A 27,151-nucleotide genomic window follows, 5' to 3' on the forward strand; every position below is an offset into this window, starting at 1 on the left:
CCTCTACATGCTTTGTAAGTGGGGAAAACCTGCAAAATCGGCAGGTTATCAAATTCTTGTTCTCCCCACTGTGTGTGTATATATATATATATATATATATATATATATATTTATATTTATATTTATATTTATATTTATATTTATATTTATATTTAGTTTGGTTTGGTTTGGTTTGAAAGGCAGTGTATATATTGATATGCATATGTGTAGAAATGAAATTTAAGTAAGAATATTTGCCAAAAAAGGGACACAAAACATATTAACACATTTAAAAAAAAATTATGTTTTTATTCAAGAAATGGCCAACACTGTCAACAGTTTAATGCCATTTGAAATGTGGATGTTCAAATAAATAAATAAAAAAACTTTAACATTTGATATAAAAAAACCACACTTTTAAAACAAAATCATCTGAGAACACCATGTGATATTTTTTTTTCAAGTACGTGTAAAAAGAATATTACATTGCATGTAAATAACAATTTGAAAAATCAGCAATAAATACATCAATGAAATAAATTATTAATATAAATACATTAACAAATAAATATCAATTTAAAATATAATATCAAGTATCATGGTGAAAGTAATGAGACCTTCAAAATCTTTTAGAGCTCTGAACTCCGCTCATTCAAGACAATCGTTGGATTAATATTATTTTGTGTGGAGTGCGCTGAGCTTGAATTCATGTTTTCAGAACTCTGAAATTTCACATCAGGCACCTGAAAGGACACCATCGGACAGGGTCCATTGATATTCAAGCACACCAGCTTCTTGAGTGAGGCTGTGTTAACAATGTCAAATCCAACTTTCCCACCAAATGTGCTGGGCATCCAGTATTCAGGAGAACAAATAGCATTTCCCATGAGGCCTTTGAGAGAGTAGGGGGCTCCCATCTCCACAATACTCTCCCCAAATACAGCATTGGGTCTAGGTTTCTCCACAAGAAGGCCAGGATACAGCTCAACCGCATCTATGTGACCGTACAGCTTCTTCAGTTCATCTGCCAGCTCCTTGTCTCCTGTTTTACCAAACAAAAAAGTTACAGTTAAATAAGAGGTGTATTTTTCCTAATATTCTCATTTCAAATCTGTATAAAAAGAGTTGTTTTTCCATTTTTGCCATATTTTAGGCCTGTTCACACAAAGAACGATAACTATGTTAGTGTACTACACACCAACGGACGATAGCATTCTGTTTTATAAGCGCACACAGTTAAATCGCCTGCTGTTTTAAACTTGCAAGCTCTTTAAACTCAGGTGGATTCTGTTTGGCTGTCAATGTTTTTATTGTTCATCAACTGGAAAAAATCGTTCTGAGAGTGATTCCAACAATATAGTTCTTCTGTGTCATTATCGTTATACTTGTAGTGTGGACTTCCGTATTATCGTAGAATTGGAAGGATTATTAAAACTTTTTAGTTACAGTTATCCTCTTTGATGTGAACAGGCCTTTAGGATTGACACCAGTGATGTTCACGGTTTGTCTTACCTGTCATCTCCTCAAAGGACGAGTAGGGCTTCAAGTTGAAGCGTTTCCTGTAGGCATTGAAAGACTGGTAGCGCATCTGTCTTGAATGCTCCAGAGCTTTAACAGCAACTCCCTGAACTGAAGCCGGCAGGTTGCGTCCACCAGCTACCTGTTCACGAAAACATGAGATAAATTAACAAAGACAGTAAAGTGAAGACAAAGAGATTCATGCACACTCATGTCATTCCGACTTTTTTCTTCGGGGGAACACAAAAGACAATATTCTGAATAACTTTTTGTGTCCATGCTATGAAAGTCAATGGGGTCCAAATCAACATTGAACCTCACTCACTTTCATTGTATGAAGAAAAAAACATAAAATTTTTTACAAAATATCTTCTTTTGTGTTCCACAGAAGAAAGAAAGTTATACAGGTTTTGAACAACATAAGGCTTCTCTGAGAATCTTTCTATCAACAAGTGAAACTCACTCTTCCAGCCATCTGTTTGGTGAAAGACTCCGCCAAGTTTCGGATGCCGTGTTTGGTCACTATAGAGTTGTTAAACACAAACTGGTGGTAGCCGTAGACCTGATCCTGGATCTGAAAGTTGTCGGGCATCAGCGGGTGCCAGTGATACAGAGTGTTGAATTCGGAAGCAATGCGGTTCTGGTACTGGAAGCGTTGATTGAAGAGAAGCTCTGGGTCAAACTTGAGCTTGAAGTTGTAGCCACTCAGATGCTGAACGTAGTCCTCGATCACGATTTTGATGGTCTCACCTGGAAGAAAAAAAGTAAATATTTAATCTCTCTACAAAATTGTGAAGATTAGGAATGTTTTAGATGATGCGACCTTGACTCACCAATCAGGATGAGACGAGTGGTTTGGAAGATTCTTTCGTCGTCCCAGTCCGGATGCTCTTGCTTCATGATATCACATACACGGTTGTGTTCACGGAGCCAAATGGTTGCATACATCATCAAACCTGGAACCAGACCGAAGGCCTCATGACCCACAGCAAATTTATGTTCCTCCGGGACATGAGGAGGATAGTGCATCTCCACCTGGACATCTTTCACCAGCGGAGGGTACACCTCACCATCCACAACCTAAGGGTCGAATATATTTTTTCATTAACAACTTTTTTTCACATTTAACCAATACTTATATCCATTTAAAAGCTGTAGTTCCCCTAAAGATTTTAATTTGGTCATCATTAACTCATTCTCATGTCGTTCCAAACCTGTACTATGTGACTTTCTTTCTTCTTAGGAACATAAAATATTTTGAAGGATGTCTTGATTAAAAGTCAATGGGGTCCAATGTTTTTTGTTGTTTTTTTGTCCCTACTGACTTTCATTGTATGGACAAAAACGGTTCTTCAAAATGCCCTCTTTTATGTTCCACAGAGGAATAAAAGTCATACAGGTTTGAAAAAATATGAGGGTGAGCAAATGATGACAGAATTTTTTTTTTTGGGTGAACTATCCCTTTAAGTGCTGTTTCAATGTCCATTTGTATAGCACAAACCTGATACTTTAGCTTTCCATCTTTAAATAGACGAAGTTTGTGTTGTCTCTCCATTGTCTCTCCATAAATATGCCCCAAGTCCACCTAAAACATTACAGAACCTTTAGAAATTGCATTATAGTTCCATATACACTTTGGATGGTATGTAAATTTTTTCTCCAAGTAAAATAGTTAATAACAGAGCTTTGAATGCCACTTACTCCATGACCCAAGGCTTTGGTGAAGGCTGGTCCTTTTTTAAAGTCAGACTTGAAGAACTGATGAGTGAAATGCTGGGCGAAGAAAGCAAACATGAGACTGGACCTCTGTGGATCAGGGATGAACTGTTTCCTCAACAGCACCTTCTCCACCACCTGCTTTGCATTTGGTAGATCAGGCGAAGGGCAGTTCTGGGGCAATGGGGCGAGAGTGCGGGTGTAATAGGACAGGTTAGAATACGCCTCCCAGCTTTTGTAGTCATAATCTCCATTGTACGTTGGTGGACTGTCGACCAAATGGGACCTTGCTGTAAAACAAGAAAAAGGCAATATTACTTTGTGCATTTATTTATTCTTCTTTTTTAATTACACTCAGTTTTACTATGAATCCACTTAAAAAGGAACATCATTCAACTTACATGTCAATACATAGCTCATTATGGCATCTCTCAGGTAAGAAATGTTGTTGATAATGTCCCAGATCCATTTATAATGTGTTAAAATGTAATGCACTATGTCTGGCCTTGGTTTCAGAGTTGATCTGATACGTGTGAGAAGCTCAGCTGTAAGGAAAGAAAAAGAAACAGTTTTTGAGTCCACACATTTTCTCTATGTACATTTTTTATCTGTAAATACAATCCATGACCAGACTTACGTGTAGTGCAGTTTTCACCATAATAACCTGTCCTGGTACAGTCACATTCATAAGCATCAGCACCTTTGGATAAACACACACCCTGGTTTTGGCAAGGCTGTGCACAGCAAGGGTCGTCTGCAAGAAAAAGTCATAACGTAAAAAAAATGAAGATTGTTTCCATGCATGATTATAGGTTATTGCATTTGGGTAGAACAATCAAACTGTGAAAGAAGCATTCTAACATTGCTAAAGCGGAGTTAACTTACATCCTTCACCGGGAAAGATCAAAAAGCTTGAAAGTAACACCAGGCAAACCAGTCTATTCATTCCAGAGGTTTTATCTATAATGTCTTAGCCTACTCCGAAGCAGAGATGCGTACAGCTCGTGGAATTCTGTGCTCCTTGAAGCGATCCTCCGCCTTTTAAACTGTTTGAGAAGGAAGTTCTCTTGCGCAATTTCAAGGGTTGTAACGTCAAACGACTGTATATTTCCACAAGGTGCACATTCATCAAGGATTTATATTTGGGAAAATGTAGCCTATTCATTTATTATTAAAAAATAAAAGTGATTTGTTAATGTAGCCAATTATTCTGTTGGTAAAAACCGTTGACAAATATATATATACAAAAAAAATCTAATAAAAGGTTTTTCAGATTTACAATATGTGACCCTGGATCACAAAACCCTGGGTCTTATGTAGCATGGGTATATTTGTGGCAATAGCCAACAAAACATTGTATGGGGCAGAATTATAGATTTTTCTTTTATGCCAAAAATCATTAGGATATTAAGTAAAGATCATGTTCCATGAAAATATTTTGTAAATTTCTCACCTTAAATATATAAAACATTTATTTTTGTGAATGGATGCAGCACTATCGCTAATAGAAATTGCTAACTTTAAAGGCGATTTTCTCAATATTTTGATTTTCCTGTACCCTCAGATTCCAGATTTTCAAATAGTTGTATCTCGGCCTAATATTGTCCTATCCTAACAAACCATACATCAATGGAAAGATTATGTATTCAGCTTTCAGATGATGTAAAAATCTCAATTTAAAAAAAATTACCCATAAGACTGGTTATGTGGTCCAGGGTCACATATAGGCAATTCAGGACTTTTTTTTTAACTACATAGCTACTCAAATGTTTCTATAATTATTTTTTGTTTGTGTAGCCTACTTCCAAAATAGGCTGTGTCTCTTTCAGGTAAAGTAACTGTTTTAAAGACATGATGGCTTTGGGTGGAAAAAAGGAAACATTAGCCTACTGCGTAAACCGTCATGATCAAAATCAGACGCGACACAAAGATGTAGATAGTAGCCTAGGCTACTGCATTCCAGTGATACAGGCATTCCTTTCCAGCTCATGAGCGCCACCTAGAGCAAATGTCGCCATTCATTCGTAATCTTGCATGGATTCTGAGTAAATTTTTAGGTGTTATAATTGAATTCTTATTAAGAAATAAATCTCAAATGAAAACTTAAACACTTGGATGTAACAACATTTCACATTTACAGTAGGCTATTATGAGAAAAAAAGAAACATAGAAAGACAACATAGAAAGCATAGCGCTATAATAGTCTCCATCGGGGTCCTTTTCATGTGTCCATCAGAGTTGAAATATGAAGAACCGGGCGGGGGAAGAGTTTGCGTCCGCCCCCAAAAAAAGGAACTCAGTTTAGCGAAACGATTCGTTTGAATGATTAATATCTTTGAACCGGTTCAGGAAACCTATTCACCAGTCATTTGAGTCATCGATCAAGTGTTCCCATTTGACATTTTCTTGTTTGTGGTTAATTCATATTTTGTTCAATAGGCCTACTGATTTTATCACTGATCATTTCTTTTACGTTTTTGTATTGTTTGTAGCTACTTGTGTGGTCCAGTTTGATGCAGTCTAATTAAAACCCTGTTGGCACTACTGTTTTGCCTGAAAATCCAAATAAATGTGCTATGTATATGGTTCCAACAGATTTACAAACGCTGGGCGAATCGGTTCGATCGAATCCTCACAATAACAGTCTCAACTGAACGATTCATATTCATGACACACTTCTTTAGTCCGCCCAGTATTGAACATTCCTCCTGGCTTCCTGGATTGAATTTCTTGTCGGAGAGGGTCCAACATCACTGTACCACCAGTTATGGTAAGTTCTTGCATGTTTAATTTCTCTGTAAAGTCGTAAAACTTTGAGTATCCACGCGTGTATGACTTATTAAATCCTGCCTCAACAGTTTCTATCATACTTTCCTCTGAACTGAGAGCGAACTTTTGGGTCTCAAGACGTTAAACTCTGTTATTCGACAAGTATCATGTTTCAACCTCTTTGCGTTTTGTTTTTTCTTCCTCCTTTTATTGTCTAATTTGACAGTTGTTTTCCGGACTGTCTTGAAATAAAGTGCCTTCTTGAGCTCCAAATTGCTGTCAGAATGTCATCCATAGACCCCTATCAGTACATCATAGTAAGTTACTCTTTATGTTTAAAGTATCATGTCAATGAGAAACGTTTAGCTTTTTTAGAAAGTAGCCTAGAGCTTGTTTAATTAACATGAATGCTGTTATAACAGAGGCGTCATTGTTTATTATATTCACTTATGGTAACACTTTACAATAAGGTTCATTAGTTAACTATTAGTTAATTACCTAGTTGACAAGAACTAAGAATGAACAATACTTCTACAGCATTAATTAATCTAAGTTAATATTAATTTCAACATTTATACATTAACATTTATTAATACATTATCAAAATCAAAGGATGTATTTGTTTACATTAGTTAATGCAACATGAACAAACAATGAAAATCTGGATTTTTATTAACTAACTTTAACAAATATGAATAAATACTGTAACAAATGTATTGCTCATTGTTAGTACATGTTAGTTAATACTTTAACTAATGTTAACTAATGAACCTTATTTTAAAGTGGTACCACATTTATTTATGTCATTATTTATTTGTGTTTTTTATTAATGTGCTTTAACATTTGAGACTCTTAGAAAGTTAGAAATGGAAAACTACAAAGCTGCAGTGGTTGGATTAATTTGCATGTGACAACATGCTGAAATTATGAAATTAGAGACATACTGTATCTTCTGCTTAGCCATAATTCTGTTTGGGAATAACCTGTTGTCCATTTCCTACTTCAGTAGTTAAATGAGCTTCCTTTATAGCCTACATAGATGCCTTTGCCACTCTAAATCCCTGCCATTGTGGATCTTTCAAATGTGCAGGTTGAGCATCAGTATTCTCATAGATTGAAAGTGATTGTGGTGAGAGCTGAAAATGTGACTAAAGGAGCATTTGGTGATTTATGTGAGTATATATTTGTGCAGTCTTCTTGCCATTTGAAGAAACCCTCAAATGAGCATTCATACTTGAGTGATTGTGTGTTTGTTCACAGTGGACACCCCGGACCCTTACGTGGAACTGTCAATTCCAACCACACCAGAGTCAAGGAAACGAACACGCCACATAAATAATGACATTAACCCGAAGTGGAACGAAACTTTTGACTTTGTATTGGATCCCAATGTACCCAATGTTTTGGAGGTGAAAAATTCATACTCTAAATTACTTTATGTGTATACAGTACTGTGCAAAAGTCTTAGGCACGTTAGCATTTTCTCCACAAAAAAAAGTTTTTAAGCCAGTTATGTATATCTTTTGCTGTAGTGTGTCTGCAGGAAATAGCATTTTACATTTCCAAACATACATTTTTGCCATTAATTGTAATGGCATCTGGTAATAAAAAACTGAGACAGACTAAATCCAGAAGAACTGTGGCAACGTCTCTAAGACGCTTGAAATAAACCTACATGCAAAGCTACCTGAAAAAATATGCTTACCTAAGTTTACCTAAGACAAAAGCTGTTTTAAATGCAAATGGTGCTCACACCAAATATTGATTTGATTTAGTTAATAGAAGTTAATTAATAAATAAAATATATGTATGACATTATTTTTAAAAGCATCCTCACTTTACAGCATTTTTACTCAAGTGCCTAAAACTTTTCACAGCACTGTAGCTTTGGAGGAAGGTTTCTTCAAGCATCTTGGATATGTTGCCATGGTTCTTCTGGATTTAGTCTGTCTCAGCTTTTTCCGTTTCTTCATGTAATCACAGATTGACTCAATGATGGTGAGATCAGATTTCCGTGTAGAGCATACCAAGCATAGGGCGTGCCTTATAACAATAAACAATGTCAAAACCAAAGTCCATCAGAGGAGGACAGGAGAGGGCTTAGGATGTGGTTGTTGGGCAGGAACACAGGACAGGCAGGGCCAGGGCGGAAACGAAGGTGGAAGAAGCCAGGGTGGAATACCCAGTAGGAAGGCAAGGACACAGGCCCACAGCGGAGTCAAGGGTGGGACGAGTCATGGCAGAGGCTTAGCAGCTGGAACCAGGGGACGACTGACCGAGATGGAGCTGCTGGCTGTGGAGACCTAGGCGAAGACGACGAACAGAAGGGACCGGGTGACATAGAAGTCTTGGAGGGGAGGGCGAAGCCGCAGCGACGAGCAACTGAGGTGGAGCCAGGGTGTCAGAACTGAGACGAAGGCAGAGCGACTGAGGACCAAGGCGGAGCTGGAAGGAAGGAGGAGCCGAAGGGGTGGAGGGACGAAGCGCAGCTGAAGTCCTGGAAGTCCATGGAACAGGAAGAGTTACGACTGATCAAGGCAGAGCTGGAGGGACATGGAAGCCGAGTGGAGTCATAGGGAGTCAACAGTCCCAGGTGGAGCCAAGGTGGCGAGGAGCCAAGGCGGAGCTGACTGCTCGACAGGCCGAGGTGGAGTTACGGGCCTGGAGCTTCTAGGCGGATCTAGTGGGTTGACAATCCAGGGCTGGAGTGGCAAACACGAAGCCCAATGCGAATCCAAGAAGATGGGTGGAGCAGGTGTAGGAGGAGCTAAAGGGCTGTGAGGAGACAGTGCAGGAAGGGGTTCACAAAAAGTTTTCTTGGATGATACAGGACAGACATAAATTTCAGGACAGACCCTCTTGGTCGAAGCGGAACAGGCTGACATCTCACTTGGCTGACTAGAAACAGGCAGAGGGGAGGCAGGGTGGGAACACAAACTCTTAACAATGCGGTGCTGGGTGAAACTATGGCTGCGTTTACACTTGGCATTAACATGCGACCTGAATCCGGATGTTGTCCACATACACATTGAAAAGACAAGTGTCCAGGTTCGGAGGTAGTCGAGGACGCATTGTGATTGGATCTCAGTGTAATGTAAACACAATACAGCCATCGTGTCTGCATTCACAGGTGGACATCACACAAAACCCTGCCCACTGTCATTATTCCCCCTCCTCTCTCCGGAACTGAGAGCGGTGTGGTTTTGCGATACAGTCGAGTGTGAATTACATGTAAGCTACATCGCAAATATACTGAAATGTTTTCCTTCGCAGTTCGCACCCGAAAGTTCCAGAACCATTCATTTTCTGTAAAGAACACGCATTTTTCCCAGTCCCAGCTGGCAACGTTCTTGGACCCATTCGTTTCTCTGTACCGTTTCCACATTATTAGTAGCCTACTTGCAGCCTCTTCATCCTCCTCATTTTACAAGATTTGTAAAAGATCCGATCTGTCATCCAGATACAGAGGCCACTTGATGAGGACAGGTGTAAATGCACCGTGTCCTGATTGGCTTATGATCCGATCTGCTTGATCGGATCACGGTGATCGCATGTTAATGCCAAGTGTAAATGCAGCCTAAACTAAAAACTGAAAACTAGATCAATACTAAAACACATAGCAAACCCAGACAATTATATATATACACATTAGGGGTGTAACGGTTCACAGAAGTTCGGTACGTACCTCGGTTTTGGGGTCACGGTTCGATACGAGTTTGTTACATTTACATGTCAGTAGTTGTTTTTTATAGTTTAAAACGTAACAAAGTTATTTTTGTGAAATTTTTTGCTTTAAAAGTGTGCCTATGCTGTTGTTGGCATGTACAGTACTGTATATGGTTTATGCAGAATCCATAAAGGTGTTGTATTGCAGTTTAGAAGTATTAGAAAATACATCAGCACTACTGTATGTTATACTGTTTGAATGCTGTTTTTTTAGATGACACTGATGGATGCTAATTATGTAATGGATGAAACTCTGGGCACAGCTAAATATTCCCTCTCAAAGCTCAAAGTGGGGCATACAGAGCAAGTGGCCCTCTCTATCGGCAAGGTAAAGCTAATTTTGGTTTACACCTTGAGCCTGTTGTGAATTAAAATCATACATTAACTTGAGCATCATGGTTACTAATTTTAAGTGTCATGTTGTTTACTTTTATTCTCTGATTCTTGCTAGACGACCAAAGTGTTCCTCGACTTGTTCTTAGAAGTGTGGTATGTATGAAGACATTTGTATTACTGCACATATTTGAGTTTCCTTTTGTGGTCCCTTTGTGGTGGTCATATTGATTTTGTTTTGTTGGTTTATCAAATAAGAATGAATGAGGGACTGAAAGTGAATCATTTTTGTACAGTTCGTCCACAGACTTGCGCTTCAGCATGGCACTGTGTGATCAGGAGAAGCTTTTCATGAAGAAGCGAAGGGACAGAGTTATGCTCAGCATCAAGAAGCTTCTCAAAATGGAAAACCCACGGTTCCTTCCAGCTTCACCGAGAGAGGTGAAGTCAAAAACCACACAAACTGCCTTATGAACCATGCTATACAAAAAAAAAAGATTGTGTGGTTAGTGTTAGAGATCCTGTGTGATTGCAGTTTTATGTGTGCTCAGGTTCCCACTATCGCCATAGTGGGCTCTGGAGGGGGTTTCCGTGCGATGGTGGGCTTCTCTGGTGTGATGAAGGCTCTGTATGAATCTGGGGTGCTTGACTGTGCAACATACATGGCAGGACTTTCTGGATCAACGTGGTCAGTAAAAGCCGAATATTCAGATATTTAGACTCGCTTACAAGCATTTGAAACCATTCCGAACACTTCAACAAATCTTGGCTTTATTTCCACAGGTATATGTCCATGCTGTACTCGCACCCTGAGTTTCCTGCGATAGGCCCAGGGGATATTAATAAGGAGCTGATGACCAGGGTCAGCAATAACCCACTCAAACTGCTCCTACCCCAAAATGTCAACCGGTACGTCAAAGCACTGTGGAAGAAGAAATCGGCCGGACAGCCTGTCACCTTCACTGACATCTTCGGGATGTTGATAGGAGAGACTCTCATTCCTGGGGTGAGATACCGTGTGCAAGAATACAAACTGGGTTATTGAACGTTCTTACTGCAGTAGGACATCAAGAGCAGCATGAACTGTGCTGCACTGTACTCTATTTATATACTGGTCAAGTACAAAGACTCCTTTGTTAGTTTTCTCTCTATTATGCATCCAAATGCAAATGGACCCTTCTCTTTTGGTCCCTGTAAATCAGGAAGATACTTCTCAATAACAGAAGGCACTACTGTCCACTACCGTTCAAAAGTTTGGGATCAGTAAGGTGTTTTTTTTTATTGAAGAAAGAAAGAAATTAATACTTTTATTCTGCATGGACAATTTATCAAAAGGGACAGTAAAGACATATGATGTTCCAAAAGATTTTATTTATTTTTTATATGCATTTTACTTTTATTTTTTTAAATGCACTGTTCCTTAAATTATTAGTGTTTCTGTGGCTCTTAAAAGGTTTTCAAAAGTCTTTATTACAGGGTTCGTACAGATACTGTAAAATGAAATTCCTAGACTTTCAAGGACTTTTCAAGCACTACTTTTTTGGTTTTCAAGGACTACAATCAGAGATCTTACTTATCAAACGATATCTTGATTATCTTTCAAATTATAAAAAAGATAAATAAAAATAAACTAATAAAACTAAATAGTACAAATAAATTGCAGCACATGCAATGACTGTGGTAACTTTAACCATTGAACTTGACAAAGCTATCGCTTTCCTTATTAAATGTTTTTGTTCCCATGAATATATGATTGACCTGAAGAATGAAAGTTGTATCATGTATTTGGATATTTATATAAGCAATATCATGCTCATAGCCATGCGAAATGGCTCTATTTCCATATCAGGTGGGCTGCCGCGTTAATTTTCCATGAAAAGATTGTTTTATCAATAAAATTAAACACTAACTTCATATGTCTTTCAATAATTCAAGCACTTTTCAAATACCTTTTCATAAAGTTTTCCAGGGTTTTCGAAGACTTAAATGTCAAAAAATCTAATTCAAGTGCTTCAAGCAATTTATATACCTTGTCCGAACCCTGTTATTATCCCTTGCACAAATTAAGGCCTTAAAAACTGTCTTAAATCAGAGTAGAAAGTCTTAAATAAGTCATGCCATTAAAAGTTGCATGCACTGCAAAAATGAATATCTTCCTCAGTATTTTTTGTCCTTTTTTCCAATACGAATATCTAAACATCTTTGATTCACTTGATTAAACTGTAGTCACTGAGTTATGAAAACTTCCCTTTGAATTAAACCCATTGGCAGATATTTGTCCTTGTTTCAGTCATAAACTCGCTTCATTTTGATCAATTTCACAGAAAACAAGACTTTATATTTCATGTCATTTTGCATCTCAAGTAAATGTATCTTGATTTAAAAATCTTTAGACAATTGCACTTGAAAGCAAGACAAAAATACTGGGGAAGTTGATCACATTTTGCAGTGCAATCAGAAGGACCTGTTAAAGTTATTTCCATATTCTAGTGGTTGGGAGCGGAGTGATTCAAGCTGCTTTTGGTTTGTAAAATGAATTAAAAAGTTATGGATATCTATGTATTTTCAAATTCTGAAGTGTTGCAAATGCAACTCATTGTGTTTCTCCCTAGACATTTACATTTAGAGAACATATAGACGTATTGTTTTGTCTTCAATTAATTCCTTACATTGTCTTGGTCTTAAAAAGGTATTAAAAAATTACCTTCATAAAACCTGCAGAAACCCTGATTACACTCTTGATACCAACCTTTTAGAGAACGCTATGTAAAAAGCATTGTTAATTCAAATGTTTGACTTCCCTCAACCTCGACAGATGCCGTGAACAATTAAAGAAAAAAGTTTGATCATTACGCTTACTTTGTGCGTTTTTGTGTGTTTTGCACAGAGAATGGACACTAAACTGAGCGCCTTGCAGGGAAAAATTAATGAAGGTCAAAGCCCGATGCCTCTCTTCACCTGTCTGCACGTCAAACCTGATGTCTCTGAGCTCATGTTTGCTGGTAAGAAGACAGTTCACATTAAATGGGCTACAAATACCAGTAAATAATAACATTAGAATGGTACATTGTATTGCATTGTCCGTTATTTATTGCTGTGTGAATGTATAATTATTGTCAAAATGGAATGAGAAAAGACTGTCAATACTTAAAATAGTCAAAAAATGTATGACACCTCCTCCTAGCCTCCATGGAAGCAGAACACTATCGATTTGTTTATATTTGCTTAATACTGTGGAAAACATGCAAATATTTGTTATGGGGCCTAATTATTGACCCACTGTGAAGTCAGTCTGAAATTACACAGCTCCTCTCACAAGACTTGACTTGACAAGTGTAGACACTATTTTTAAAGACTAGTGTACTAGTCACTGTGTGGGTAGGTTGTTTTCTGTTGAATGGTATCAGAGCATATGACTAAGCAGGTGATGGCGGAAGTGGAAGTAATTGTAAGTTAGTTTTTGTCAAGCGAGTCACTTACTGTACATTACTCTTTGGATTTGAGTGGACTTGAGTCATATAGGATTATTTTAGTAGTGCAATGTAATATTTTACAATGTCTTTGCATGTCATTTTCACTTAATATTTTTTCCTATTTCAATCAGACTGGGTGGAGTTCACCCCATATGAAATTGGCATGGCCAAATATGGCACCTTCATGTCTCCAGGGCTGTTTGGGAGCAAGTTCTTCATGGGCTGTGTTGTGAAACAATATGAAGAAAACCCCTTACATTTCCTCATGGGTAAGACTGGGATTGCTCTGAATTTCAACAGAAGGGTTTACTCATTTAGACCACCTCAATACCCATGAAGTGACAACAGTTACAGTCACTCATGTACTTTACAATTACTCATACTTTCCATCAGATATAATGAATATTCCTGATATGAATTAAAGTGTTAGTTTACCAATAAATGAAGCTTCTTTCATAAATGACTCACCCTCCTGTCATTCCAAACTCGTAAAACTTTTGTTAATCTTCGGAAAATTCACATTCAAATTCATATGGAATAGTTTTAAGATCTCTTTATGAACTTTTTTAAGCGCCAAAGTGTCAGTTGCGTAGCTGTCGATGGAGGGACAGAAAGCTCTCAGATTTCATGTTTTTCACGAAATTAACACAAAGATGAATGCCATTTAATCATTTACAAGATTAAGTAAGGTTTTTGAATGTTTTTGAAAGATTTTAGTTATCACATAAAGATTTTGAATTACTTAGCAACAGTTTAGTTTAGTTGAAATGATGGTTCCTCTGATTAAAAAAACATCTATTCAAAGCGAGCACTGAAATATATGTCATCAAAAGGCAAAAAAATAGATGTAGAGATATAATCATGTTTTTCATGCTTCATTCTTACTAGTATGAGCAGCTCTTTATATAAATGTATCTTATGTTGAATCAAGATTACTAATCTTGCACAAGCATCTTGCACCCTTTTGAGTTTGAATAGAGCATCAGAATATATAATCCATCATAATCCTGTTTACCAGTTCCAGGTATTGTTTGCTGTAGTATGTAAAGTGTTTGATTTAAGTGTGTGTGCTGCAGGTGTATGGGGGAGTGCTTTCTCCATCCTCTTTAACCGGGTTCTGGGGGTGAAGGAGACAACCAGCAGTAGCACAATGGAGGAGGAGCTGGGTGAGTAAGATTTTTGCTCTTACTCTTCTAGCTATCAAAGCCAAAGAACTTGATGAAAGGGACAAATTGCACCATTTTTTAAGAGAACACAGATGTAGGACTATTTAGGTTGATATCATATCATCGAGACAAGTTTGTATCCTTGTGACATACTAAAATGTGCCATTACTAGTTCTTCTAGTGCAAACGTACAGTTGACACTCATGAGTGCATGGTGTTGATGTGGAAAGATAAGATTAACACACTGATCTACTCGCTATTGCTGTGTGACCTCAGTCAAACCCCCTGCAAATATTCAAAGTTGAAGTACAGCAACATATAACACTAACAGATGAGTTTGTTCGGCATGTTCATGTTTATGTTGCACTTTGCATAAATACAATTAGGTTTTGAACTTTGATCAAATAAAATTTTAAGACTTCAGGACTGTTACAGATTTTCTGCCACATTCTCATAACTGTAATCAAGATAGTAATTCAGCACAACAAACACTATCATGTATCATGCACTATCATGGCTGTTTACACAACACCGTTTTCAACTAAAAATGTAAACTTTTTATGCGTTTGGTCGTTCGTTTACACGACAACGGCATTTTGGGTGCCTGAAAACGCAATGTTTTGAAAACGGGTTTTAAAGTGCAAGTTTTTAGAAAACGGTCTCCGTGTAAACAACAAAAACGCGAATCTCTGGAGACGATGACTTCATGCACATGCATATTACGTGTTCAGTCTATAGTGTTTCATCGCCATTAATGGCCTGGCAGCAGAATACAGGGGTTTTTATTCGTTTTTCGCGGATCCGTGTGAATGGAGATAGTTTTGAAAACGGTGTTGTCTGTATGCGGAACACTCATAGGAAAAAATTCTCTGTTTTAAGCATATCGTTGTCATGTAAACGTACCCTTAGATTAACAACTAGTGTACAAATGTGTCATTTGTCTTTTTTGTATATAGCTGGCTATTAAGAATCAGGGGATCACAATGCAGAACAAAAACCTTATATACATCTATGCAAAATTTAAATGCCTTTTTGTGAGGTTCACCCATAGGTTGCAACTCCAAGAAAACAGAGAAAAGAAAGAGTCTGCGTGGACCATAGTGGGCTACAATCTTCACTGTTTGTGTCTTCTGTTTTTCAGAGCAAATTAAGCCAGAGCATATTGTGGGTGATGATTCAGCAGATAATGACGAGGAAACTCAAAGAGGTGAGAAAGAGCTCTTTTCACTCTCTTTTACTTTTTTCTCTCACATACATGCTTAGTTCAATTCAAGGCACCACAATAACTCCCCGTGGCCAGTTGACAGGACAGTCATTTAGGGGCCTATCATACAATAGGCGCAATGCAGCACCAGGCGCGACGCAAGTGTTTTTTGCTAGTTTCAGCCCGACGCAGTTATCATTTTCACGTCATGCGTCACATTGTTTAAATAGAAAATGCATTTGCGCTCATTTGTGCGCCCATGGGCGTGCTGGTCTGATAACGAGGTGTGTTGAGGCACACAGTTGGTGTGTTGCTATTTTGAGGCAACAGAAATAGTCTGCACCATTGACCAACTGAAACCTGATCTAAAGTCAATGGCGGCAAAAAAAAAAAATTATTTTAAGAGCGCGTTAGTAATGTTCGCCTATATGCGGGTCCACAACGCGCGCACACTCTGCTTATTACACATTCAGCAGCACACAAACATGCCACATATTAAAAATAAAAGGATTACAATGTAAAAGATTATTATTGTGTACATAAAGATAAAGTGGAATCCGGCTTGTCCCGTAGATGGTCTGCTTGCGCACTTTTACCTCGCGCACGAGCAGATCCTTTGCTCTCTGGAGAAGCGTTCAGTCTTTCCGCTAGCAAACTCCGTCATGTAAACAGCGAATCCGCCATGGTGTGAGCGCAACTGGCTTTTAAAGGGAATGGGAAATTACACTCTAATTGTTTTTTTGCACATTACGCCCAAAACACACAAATGATTCATTAAGAGAATAGGGATAACCCTTTTAGATCATGCGCTGGGCGCGCCAATCATTTTTCCCGTCGTTAAACTAGCAAAAGTGGATTCGGACACGCCCTAAGTGTACTTGCGCCGTGCGCTTTAGACCATGCGCTTGTTAAAATAGGGCCCTTAGTGTTGCATCATTACATTCGATGTTTATTCATCATGTACATGTTTTTATGCCTTAAACATTTGGTTTTGTTTGATATGCTAAATATTATCTTATCTATCTATCTATCTATCTATCTATCTATCTATCTATTTATTGTTATCAAGGTAACATTAAGTCTAAAATGTTGTCTATTTATTTATTTATTTATTTATTGTGTTACCTAGGTAACATTAACTAACAGTTTAACATTTGATTTATTTATTTTTATAGTTACCAAGGTAACATTATCTAACAGTCTAACATTTTGCCTTTTTGTTAATTTATTTTAATTTAATTTTTTAACTACGGTATTTATTTATTATTAAGGTAACTTTATCTTACTGTTTAATGTTTTGCACCATATGCAATCATACAATCATTTTCCAGTAAAAGTGTGTGTATGTATTCATAACTTTCATATCATAGTTGCATAATTTTCAGCTGTTATTGCCCTTAAAAACTAATGTAAAGATAAAAAATAAATGTATACAGTTATATAAAGCTATATATCTTTCTGATGCATATAAAATGTTACACAAATATATATATTTTTTGGTTTAGTGAAAATATTGGCATAGTAGGTAAAAATCTGTAAAAAAGGAGCAAGAGACTCATTGTTTGTCTCTCTTTCTTCCAGGAGGCACGGAGTGCACAGAGGCAGAAGATGAGCGGCAGCGTCATGCTCAGGCTAGCTGGGTTCAGCGCATGTTGACCTCCATTATGGGGGACAGCACGCTGTTCAACACACGTGAGGGCCGTGCCGGCAAGGTGCACAATTTCATGCTGGGACTCAACCTGAACTCTTCCCTGCCCTTCTCTCCCTTCAGCAACCTCATGAGCCAGACCTCTGTGGATGAGGAGGTTGATGCTGTTACAGGTACTAATTAGTCATTTATCTGCCAAGAACGCCCAAATATGATGATCCCTTTGCGAGGACCCCCTTCCTAAAACAGAAAGACTATTACAAAAAGAAAAGCCGCTTATTTTCATATATACAAACCTCATTATACTGTATGAATTATAACTGTGATATTATAAAGATATTTGTTTGTTGTTAAATAATTGGTTTGTATATTATCATTATATTGAGTGAAGAGAAGGTATTAAATATTATCTGGAAACTATATCTTTTTAAATATTAGATGTACTTAGATAAAGAGAAACTGAAAAGAAAGAAAAGACTGATTTAACAAGTTTTTTTTTTACTATTGTTAAAACAAGTTTTCAATAGAAGTTCATATATTTTATCTTGATTTCAAAAAAAAAAAGAAGCACAATGAACAGTAACAATAGTAAAAACTCGAGGATCACCCTTCGCAAGATTTAAACCTTCAACGTTTTGGTCCAGAATTTTACTCAGTGTTTTGTCTTAATGTCTGACTCTACTTAACCGGGTCTTGTGAAGTATGCATTTAAAAGAAATGGGTGTGACGGACTGTAGGTGGAACAATAGGCTGAAATCTGGTCAGGTGCCACAGGACTTGATGATGGGCTTTTAAATATTATTTGGTGCCTGAGTGGGAGGAAGTCAGTCAGCTCAAAACCTCACATCTAAGAAATACCAACACACCCACTGCAGATTAACTTTTTTCTCACGGGTCAAATATACAGAAATACCTTAATACATCACAAAGGAAGCGTCTTTGGCACGTGCTTGTCAGAACAAGATCACCAATTGTGTTAAAATGAGAACATTTTGAGCGCAGTCTAAGTTCATGTGTCATTCTGTTAAGTTCGCTGATCAGTGAAGGCAGCGTCTCATCTGATAATTACAGATAATAATAGCACTGCATGTGTCTGTGGCTCAGCAACAGTCCACTTCCTGTTGGCAGTTGGGTGTGAGAAAAAAGATAAGCTCTTATGAGAATTTGTACATTAATGCTGAAAAAATTATGACTGTTGCAAAGCTTTCAACATAGAATATTCTTTACTCTCAAACAACTTTACTGGTCATTGCCACAAACCACAACAGTAATATTCAAATAAATCTTTCCTGCAGATCCTGATGAGTTTGAGAGAATCTATGAGCCTCTAGATGTGAAGAGTAAAAAAATCCATGTGGTGGACAGCGGGTTGACCTTTAACCTTCCCTATCCTCTCATTCTGCGACCTCAGAGAGGAGTTGACCTAATCATTTCCTTTGACTTCTCAGCCAGGCCCAGTGACTCCAGCCCGCCATTTAAAGTGAGTGTCTGCCCGAGGCATGTGCATGACATGTACATAATGAATGTATTCAAATGTGGATTTACATCAGACAAGTTTGTATAAACTAGGAAATGTCACACAATGCAGATAGATAGGAAGTAGACAGAGAAATTCTACTTTCATTGGTTTAACAGTTTCTGCCTTTAAGCTCAGTTGCTCTGGTCATATACACTACCGTTCAAAAGTTTGGGGTCGGTAAGATTTTTTTTTTAATGTTTTTGAAGGGGGTCTCTTACGCTCAACAAGGCAGCATTTATTTGATCAATAGTCCAGTCTTCAGTCACATGATCCTTCAGAAATCATTCTAATATTCAGATTTGGTGATTAAGAAAATTTTTGGTTACACTATATTTTAACATGTCATTGTTACAGTGTAATTATATTTTTAAGTAATATACATAAACAAAATGTACTGTACTTACTATAGGGTTAGAGTAGGATTTGGTTGAGGGTTAGTTGCATGTAATTATGCATAATTTACTGTTATTACTGTGGAAAATACATGTAACATATGTAACGGAAACTCTAAAATAAAATGTTACCAAAATGTATTATTATTATTATTGTAAAATGAAGAATTGAAAGTTTAAAAGAACAGCATTTATTTGAAATAGAAAAATGTCTTCTTTTTTGCCACTTTTGATCAATTAAATGTATGCTTGTTGAATAAAAGTATTAAAATCTTACTGACCCAAAACTTTTAAATGGTAGTGTACATATATTTTTACTAAAACATTTTTAATATAGAAAAATACTATCCAGAGACTTCTGTGAACATTTTAATGAATATGTTTGTGACATTTTTCTCAGCATTCTTTGATTAATAGAAAAGAACAGCATTTATTTGATTTTAAAGACATTCTAAGTATCAATTTAAAACAAAAAATCTTACTGACTCCAAACTTTTGAACGGTAGTGTATGTTTCTCTGAGCTGTTTTTTCAAAGCGTGAATGTCATCTAATTGTGTCCTTGTTTGTCTGTGTTAGGAATTACTGCTGGCTGAAAAATGGGCCCGTATGAATAAGCTGCCATTCCCCAAGATCGATTCGAAAGTATTTGACCGAGAGGGTCTGAAAGAGTGCTATGTGTTCAAACCCAATAAGGGAGAAAAGAACTGCCCCACCGTCATTCATTTCGTCTTGGCCAACATCAACTTCCGGAACTTTAAAGCCCCAGGTGAGAGCATGTCATTATAATATCACACATGGATTTTAACAACCAGTCAGTAAATAGTTAAGTAGTCAAGTTTCACTACCTTTACGAATGTATGTTCTTAAAATGTTTTAAGTCTAAATAACAGAAACAGTTCTCATCTCATTTCAAGTCAGACATGACCTGTAATAAACTGTGGCTGAGTTAGTGAGTGAGTCATTCCAGCAGCTGATTCAAGTAGCGAGTTTTCTAACTGATTCAGTCTATGTTTCAGACTCTGATTGACCAATCTGGTCCACTTAGTCATAATGTTTGCAAATTGCGCTGCACATTGTGCTGTTTGTTTGTTTTTGTTTGAGGTCAACAAGGAAAACACATTAGAAAGTTGTGTCAATATAGTATTTGTCAGTGGAGTGCACATATCTCGACTAAAACCGTTTAAAAGTTTGGGGTCGGTAAATTTTATTTATTTTTTTGAAAGAAGGAAATGAATACCTTAATTCAGCAAGGATGCATTAAATTGGTCAAAAGGAACAGTAAAGACATTTATATTTCAAATATTTGCTGTTCTTTTGAACTTTCTATTCATAAAAGTATCCTAAAAAAATGTATCTGGGTTTTTACAAAAAAAAATTTTTTTATTTTTTTTATTGTATTTAAAGTTATAGTAATTTGTGTGGGGCGGGGTGTTCATTTTAGTTTGTATTTTAATTTTAGTTTTAGGTTTTTTTTTAGCACATCAAGTAAAACTAAATGGAAAAGAGAAAATCTTTTTTATTTCAAATGTTTTATTATAGTTAATGTTTATTTTTAATTTCAAATAACGGAAATGTTTTTTTATGGATTGAGGTTTAGTTAACTATAATAACACTGAATAGATGATCTATAATAACAGTTCTTTTAATTTGTAATAATATTTCACAATATTACTGTTTTTCAATACTATTTCACTAATTAGAATTTGTATTATAGATCATGTGAACTTCTTTGTAGAAAAGGTCAGATTTAATTGTTCTCTTTTCTGTTTTCATGAAGGAGTTCCTAGAGATTCAGACAAGGATATAGAGTTTGGGGACTTCGACATATTTGACGATCCAGCCTCTCCCTTCTCTACTTTCAACTTCAAATACTCCAACCAGGCCTTCAAGAGGCTTCATGACCTAATGGAGTTCAACACGCTCAACAACATTGAGGTCAGTTCAAACTCTGATTCAAACACCTTTACTGCAGTTTTTGCAGTTCGTTTTTGGTCTTCATTCTACGTGACTCTGTTTTGTTTTGTTTTGTTTTGTTTTGTTTTGTTTTGTAGGTCATAAAAGAGTCTATTAAAGACAGCATTCTGCGGAGACGAGAGAACCCATCATGCTGTTCGGTTTCCCTTTCCCTCAATGAAATTGAAAACAAGAAGTTCCTGAAACGAGACACCAGCATTGCAAAATGACACACCTAACAGATAGCTATGCAAACAGCTATACGCAAAAGCCTTGACATGTGACACGGCATTGGTCCACTGGTGCTTGATGGGAGTCAGTGAGCAGATTCATCAGAAAAGACTGGATTTACCTTATTACAGGATTCATTTTTATGTTGCATTCCAGAAGACTTTGAATTTTCCCACCTCTTACTTGAAATGAACCACTGGAAAGAATGAATAATTCACTGGATAATTGAAAGAATTATTCACTTGAAATTAAATAATAAAAATGACCAAAAAAACTAAAACAGAAAATAAAAATAAAATCTCATTCAAAATATTAACAGGAACTATAATAGTATATCAATGATACAAATGTAATAACACATACCGGTAATAATAACTATGAATATAAAAAATAAATAACAATGGTGCCAACCCTGACTTCAATAAGAAGCACAGTTTGATGTCATTTTCAATATGGCGGCAAATAAAGCGACATTCAGTAGGTTAATTTCAAGTAGAGGTGCGCCAGTTCTGTGATCCAGGTTGTCTGGATTGATCTAAAGGTGGGAAATGGAAAATTTCAATTCAAGCCACCTCTGGAATGTGGAATCAGGAAAACAGAATCTACAGACATATTTTTTTTGTATGTTCTGCACTCATTTTGGGGATTTAAATATGGTAATATGTGTTAACTGATCTGAGAGCTGAGAGTACTGCACTCTTATTGGTCACTGAAATTAGCCAAAATATTTAATATACAAGCACTCAATGGGCAGGGGACATGAAACACTTTGTAAATGAGAGCCATTCTGTGACTCAGTGTGGACCATTTTCAACTTTATTTCAATTCAAAATGATTTATAAGTCACTATGTGGGCAAATTCTCCACACCTTTAATGTTAAAATGCTTACAAACAATTCTGGCTGTGTGCTTCTCTACAGAGTCAAATACTGACAGTTTTGTTTTCACTTAGTAAATACTGTTTCTAAGAGTAATTTATGGTCTCAATGGTGGCTTGAGCTTCAGGACACGCTGTTCCTTATGTGTTTCTGCCGATGTGATTAGAAAACAATTTATGTTCTCCGTTCGGTTCTACTGTGACGCACCTATGACCACTAGATGGTTGATGGTAAGCCCTGCCTTCAGTACAGGATTCATCTCATATTTTAGCGAAAGATTCATTTCTTAGGAACTGGATTTATCTGCTTTTATTTATTTTGCTTACAAATGTTGTCTCCTGCCCAAGGGGTGAAAGGAAGAAGGTGACATGTCATCTCACACTTCCCACGCAGGACTCCACCTCTTTGTGAGGTGTCAGGAACAATGACAAGATGGGACATGTTGTGAAAATATCCTCATTTCCTGTTTGTATCAGATATTGTATCAGATATTTGTGGCGCATACAATATCTAACTTCCCACATAGTCATTCCTCTGGTTTACATACTTTATGATGAAAGTGTACACAAGATTATTTATTTGTATGCTTATTGTGTAGTTTTTATATGTTGTTTTAACATTCATTTTAAGATTTGGACATCTCAAAATCAAACATTTGAAATAAATGTCAATGGGAATAAAGTTATTAAGTAGAGCAGGTAAGGTCATTCATAAAACTGAACTTTATCCTGTCAGTAGGATAAAGGTGGAAGGTATAGATACTAGAAAGACTTGTTCTGTGGTAAAAATATACCTTAGGTGTTAGAGTGTACTTTAGCTCTAAAATAAATATCAACCTTTAACACATTCCTTGCTGTTTGTGGTCTGTACAGTTGGCTTTGAAATAAATTAATTACAGTTGACACCGCAACTGTCAGATCCTTTGAAAGTGGAAATGTACTGTTGTATGTTCATGTATAAAAAAATAAAAAAAACATAAGTATGAGTGCCATGTACCTTTAAGTAATGTTACTAGCCCATGTAGTGTAATGTGCATAAACATAATTAAAGGATCTCATACCAATGAATGGTCTGGGGACTATGCTTTCACTAATAGTTTTTTGTTTTGTTTTTTTGTGTGTTTTTTTTGCCAGTCCTTTAAACAAAAACCAAAACACTTTACTGTGAAAATCACAGTTTTTAAAACAATTAATTTGTGTTTAATATTTTTGGCAAAAAGGCACCTCACTTGAGGAAATGTCTACTATAGTTGCTGGGAAAAACTGTGGTTGTTAAGAATTTCCTGAAAGTACTGTAAGTAAACTGAATTTAAAATACAAAACCTCAACTGGAAAGTACAGTAGCCCTGAACCGCAACGTAAAAAAAGAATGAATTCATCCAGAATAAAGTCGTAATATTTTGAGAATAAAGTCGTTGCAAAACGAGATTAAAGTCATAATATTTTAAATATAAAGTCAAAATTACTAGAATAAAGTCATAATATTTTGAGATAGATTGCGTGAATAAACGTAATTATTTCGAGAGGGGGAAATTACAGTAGCCTATTACAAGAAACAGAGTGACAATGATGGAGAGCCGTTCCAACAGCATGGGTGTGGAGGATTTAGTAAGTCAATTAATCGTATCCCTTAAAACTCATCATCTTTGATCACCAAAATGACATATTTAAACCTTTTTCCTTGAGAAATGTTCATGCCTTAAAATAGCTTGAATGTAACTCTCTTGCCTCATTTACTAGCTATACGTGGTCTTTGAATATGCGAATTAGCCCTGCCTCCACTCACTCACACAAGCTCAGAGATCCACTTGTATCACACTGTGACGTGATTGCTTTCAAGGTAGATAGATTGTGGTGTCAGAAACACCAGCGATTTCAAACCGCTTTTTTGAGACCGTCTTTGGTTCACTGCAGTTTTAAGGAGAAAATATCAGCAATGGAGTTGACTTGTCTCACAGCATATTAAAAACACCGCATAGACATATAAACAACAAAAGCTTGATTCTTCACATGTATTTAACATTAAAAATAGTAATGAGAAATGTTCTAAAGTCTGAATTAGGCAGTGACAACTTTGCAGCTAATAGAGATAGCTCTTTTTTCTAGCGATATAACACCAAAAATAGAACATTTATTCACAAGACCAACGCGCTAATCCACAAGAAACGTATTAAAGTAAACTGTAACTGACGTCACTGCCATTAGGCTGAGGTGCCTCACGTGATCCAAGTTAGCCATTACGCTTTCTCCAATGGTAAGGGATCCTCTCATCCCCCTATAAATAAGACAATCTCTGGCCTGGCCTAATGATACAGTGCTATTGCCCACAATGCCCAGGGAAGAATTTCAAAAATGGATAGGTTTGATGCCAAGTTAATGAAAATCAATCCATGACATTCATATAAAAGAATGGGTTTTTATGGTTGTTAATTATAAAATATCAGATGTCTTTCTACCAGAGGAGGATTGAATATGGTTCTGACGTCAAACCGACTTTCATTTCCAACCAAAATGCAACCCCTGCAACCAAAATCATCCCCTGACTGACGTTACTATTTTCTACTCAAGGACCTTGGCAGAAATGTAGTGGAGTAAACAGTACGATATTTGTCTTTCAAATCTAGTGAAGTTGAAGTAAAAAAATTCCAGAGAGAAAAAAACTCAAATAAAGTACAGATAGGCAGTGAACATGTACAAATGTACATCTTTTTGTACAGATGTACAAAAAGTGTTAGTACAGTCCACGAGTAAATGTACTTTGTTACTGTCCACCTCTGTTTTCTACTCATACTTGTACAGCCCAGTGGCGGATTAAGACTCTTTGGTGCAAAAATGAATTTATGAGCCTCGAGTTACAAGGCAGCTGTGAATTAATAAAGCAAGAGTGAGTTTGATCAAACACTGATTTAGTCTGATTCATCATAAAGCTCATAGAATGAAAATGTACACACAGCTTGTAAATGAATTAAAATCAATGTGTGATTATTATATTTATAATATATGAAGAAGATGACAAACACAAAGAAAAATATGCTATTTGTGTTTCCACTGCCATTCAGTCATGAGGACGGGCAAAATGCATATGTGTATATAGTATTTGACCATTAAAAGCTGTATAAGCAGACACCACGCGCATCATGTGTTAGAAGAACATGCTGAGCTCGTAGAAGAATAAATGATACCAGCCACTATGACCACAAGTCTCATATGTCTGCAGTCCACTTCAGAGAGATGAATGACAAGAAGGAAAAATAAGTATTTGGGGAAAATGCAGCCAAAATTGAGTGCCACATGACCTGAACTATAATATATGCAGCACTGACTCTCAGGAGCAAGAAAGAGGATGTGGTTAGAATTAGAAATAGGCTTGTTTGAGATGAGCCTTGCCTTGCCTGAGAGTAGGCGGTGAAGGAAGGGAGGAGTGAAAAAAGTGCAGTCAAGCCGGACAGATCTGTCTTCTCGCAGTGGATCAGACACGTGCGAGATCAAAGACTGATATCGCGGGATTCACGCTCGTGCACAGTGTTGCTAATAAACTGGATGTAATTTAAATTCTGTTGCTTTTATATGAAAATAAATATAATGAACAAGACACCCAAAGTAGGCTACTTGTTATTTAATTCCATTCCAAATACGTGTTTATCGATCATTTTTACTTTAATACATACATGTATATATATATATATATATATATATACACACACACACAAACATTTGAAAAGAGAATTTTAGTTCGCGTTTGTTTAAACCAATGAGCATAAAGCTGTGTCGTCAGCAAGTCGTTTCCATCATGCTTCCTTGGGGTCGCGAGCCTGGCGGACCACACTCGGACACATTTCTAACCGGCATTCATCTCGCGCTGATCACTGGTGGTGGTCGGTTCTGCGCAGATTTTGCTCATCTCAAACGAGCCTGAACATTTTGGCATTACTTTGTTAGCCAAAAATGATGGCATGAGTGCTTTTCAACTTTGGAAACGCATTAATTTAGCCTATATCGCCATCTGCTGGACTGCTGGGAAAAAATAGAAATCCCAATTACTCAGTATTAACCAAAGACGACTTTGGTATTAGCTCGTCAATGACTAAAGAACAGAATGGCCCGGTTTGACACACAGACAGAGCTTAAATTTAACCAGGATTAGGTCTTATATAGTTCAATTAGGGCATTTAAGTAGCTTTTATAAACGTGCCTTAAAAAAAAAAAAAAAAAAAAAAACATTAATAGTGTGTGCACCTTGAGACAAAACAATGACACTGACATATTTTAAGATCTGTCAGTGTCAGTGCATGTTGCTTTCAGTTAAAACAGCTCAATAATGCATTACTCTGAGTCTGGAACAAGCAGGCCTTGTCTGTGAAACCGGGGGTCAACCAGTAACACATCATCACTATAATAATGCAGTGCTGGACAACATTATTAAGAATTAAAGAGTTAACTACCTTCATTTCACTGATTGAAACTAAAAAGATTGAGGTTCAAACAACGTCCCACCCAAATTGTAAAAGATTACTAAACTGGGAGTCAATTAATTTGCTTTAAATTACATTTATAGTATTAGTTCAGGGGTGTGCACACGTAGTATTATATATTATAATTGCAGTTAATTATAAAGATTTTTATTTTTTAAAGGTGCAAAAGTTCTA

At 36.7% G+C, this 27,151-nt stretch overlaps 2 protein-coding genes across 2 annotated transcripts; one reads left to right on the forward strand and one right to left on the reverse strand.

Moving 5' to 3' along the window:
• Positions 1 to 279: 279 nt before the first annotated feature.
• Positions 280 to 4,259, reverse strand: ptgs2a (prostaglandin-endoperoxide synthase 2a). The gene is made up of 9 exons (XM_082172364.1): positions 4,099 to 4,259; positions 3,851 to 3,967; positions 3,615 to 3,758; positions 3,199 to 3,503; positions 2,999 to 3,082; positions 2,331 to 2,577; positions 1,961 to 2,247; positions 1,492 to 1,639; positions 280 to 1,021 (listed from the first exon to the last, which is right to left on the reverse strand). The coding sequence occupies exons 1-9, from the start codon at positions 4,157 to 4,159 to the stop codon at positions 609 to 611; spliced, it is 1,806 nt and encodes a 601-aa protein (XP_082028490.1). The 5' UTR covers positions 4,160 to 4,259; the 3' UTR covers positions 280 to 608.
• A 1,575-nt stretch (positions 4,260 to 5,834) lies between these two features.
• pla2g4aa (phospholipase A2, group IVAa (cytosolic, calcium-dependent)) lies at positions 5,835 to 23,573 on the forward strand. Its single transcript, XM_082172363.1, has 18 exons — positions 5,835 to 5,983; positions 6,209 to 6,299; positions 7,073 to 7,154; positions 7,243 to 7,391; positions 9,923 to 10,036; positions 10,160 to 10,197; positions 10,338 to 10,482; positions 10,593 to 10,729; positions 10,825 to 11,047; positions 12,929 to 13,043; positions 13,646 to 13,783; positions 14,591 to 14,680; positions 15,822 to 15,887; positions 17,466 to 17,705; positions 18,828 to 19,012; positions 20,021 to 20,210; positions 21,222 to 21,379; positions 21,496 to 23,573. The coding sequence occupies exons 2-18, from the start codon at positions 6,267 to 6,269 to the stop codon at positions 21,625 to 21,627; spliced, it is 2,235 nt and encodes a 744-aa protein (XP_082028489.1). The 5' UTR covers positions 5,835 to 5,983; positions 6,209 to 6,266; the 3' UTR covers positions 21,628 to 23,573.
• The last annotated feature ends 3,578 nt before the right edge of the window (positions 23,574 to 27,151 follow it).

This window comes from Leuciscus leuciscus (genome assembly GCF_965113295.1).
Source record: "Leuciscus leuciscus genome assembly, chromosome: 6".
NCBI classification, from domain to species: domain Eukaryota; kingdom Metazoa; phylum Chordata; class Actinopteri; order Cypriniformes; family Leuciscidae; genus Leuciscus; species Leuciscus leuciscus.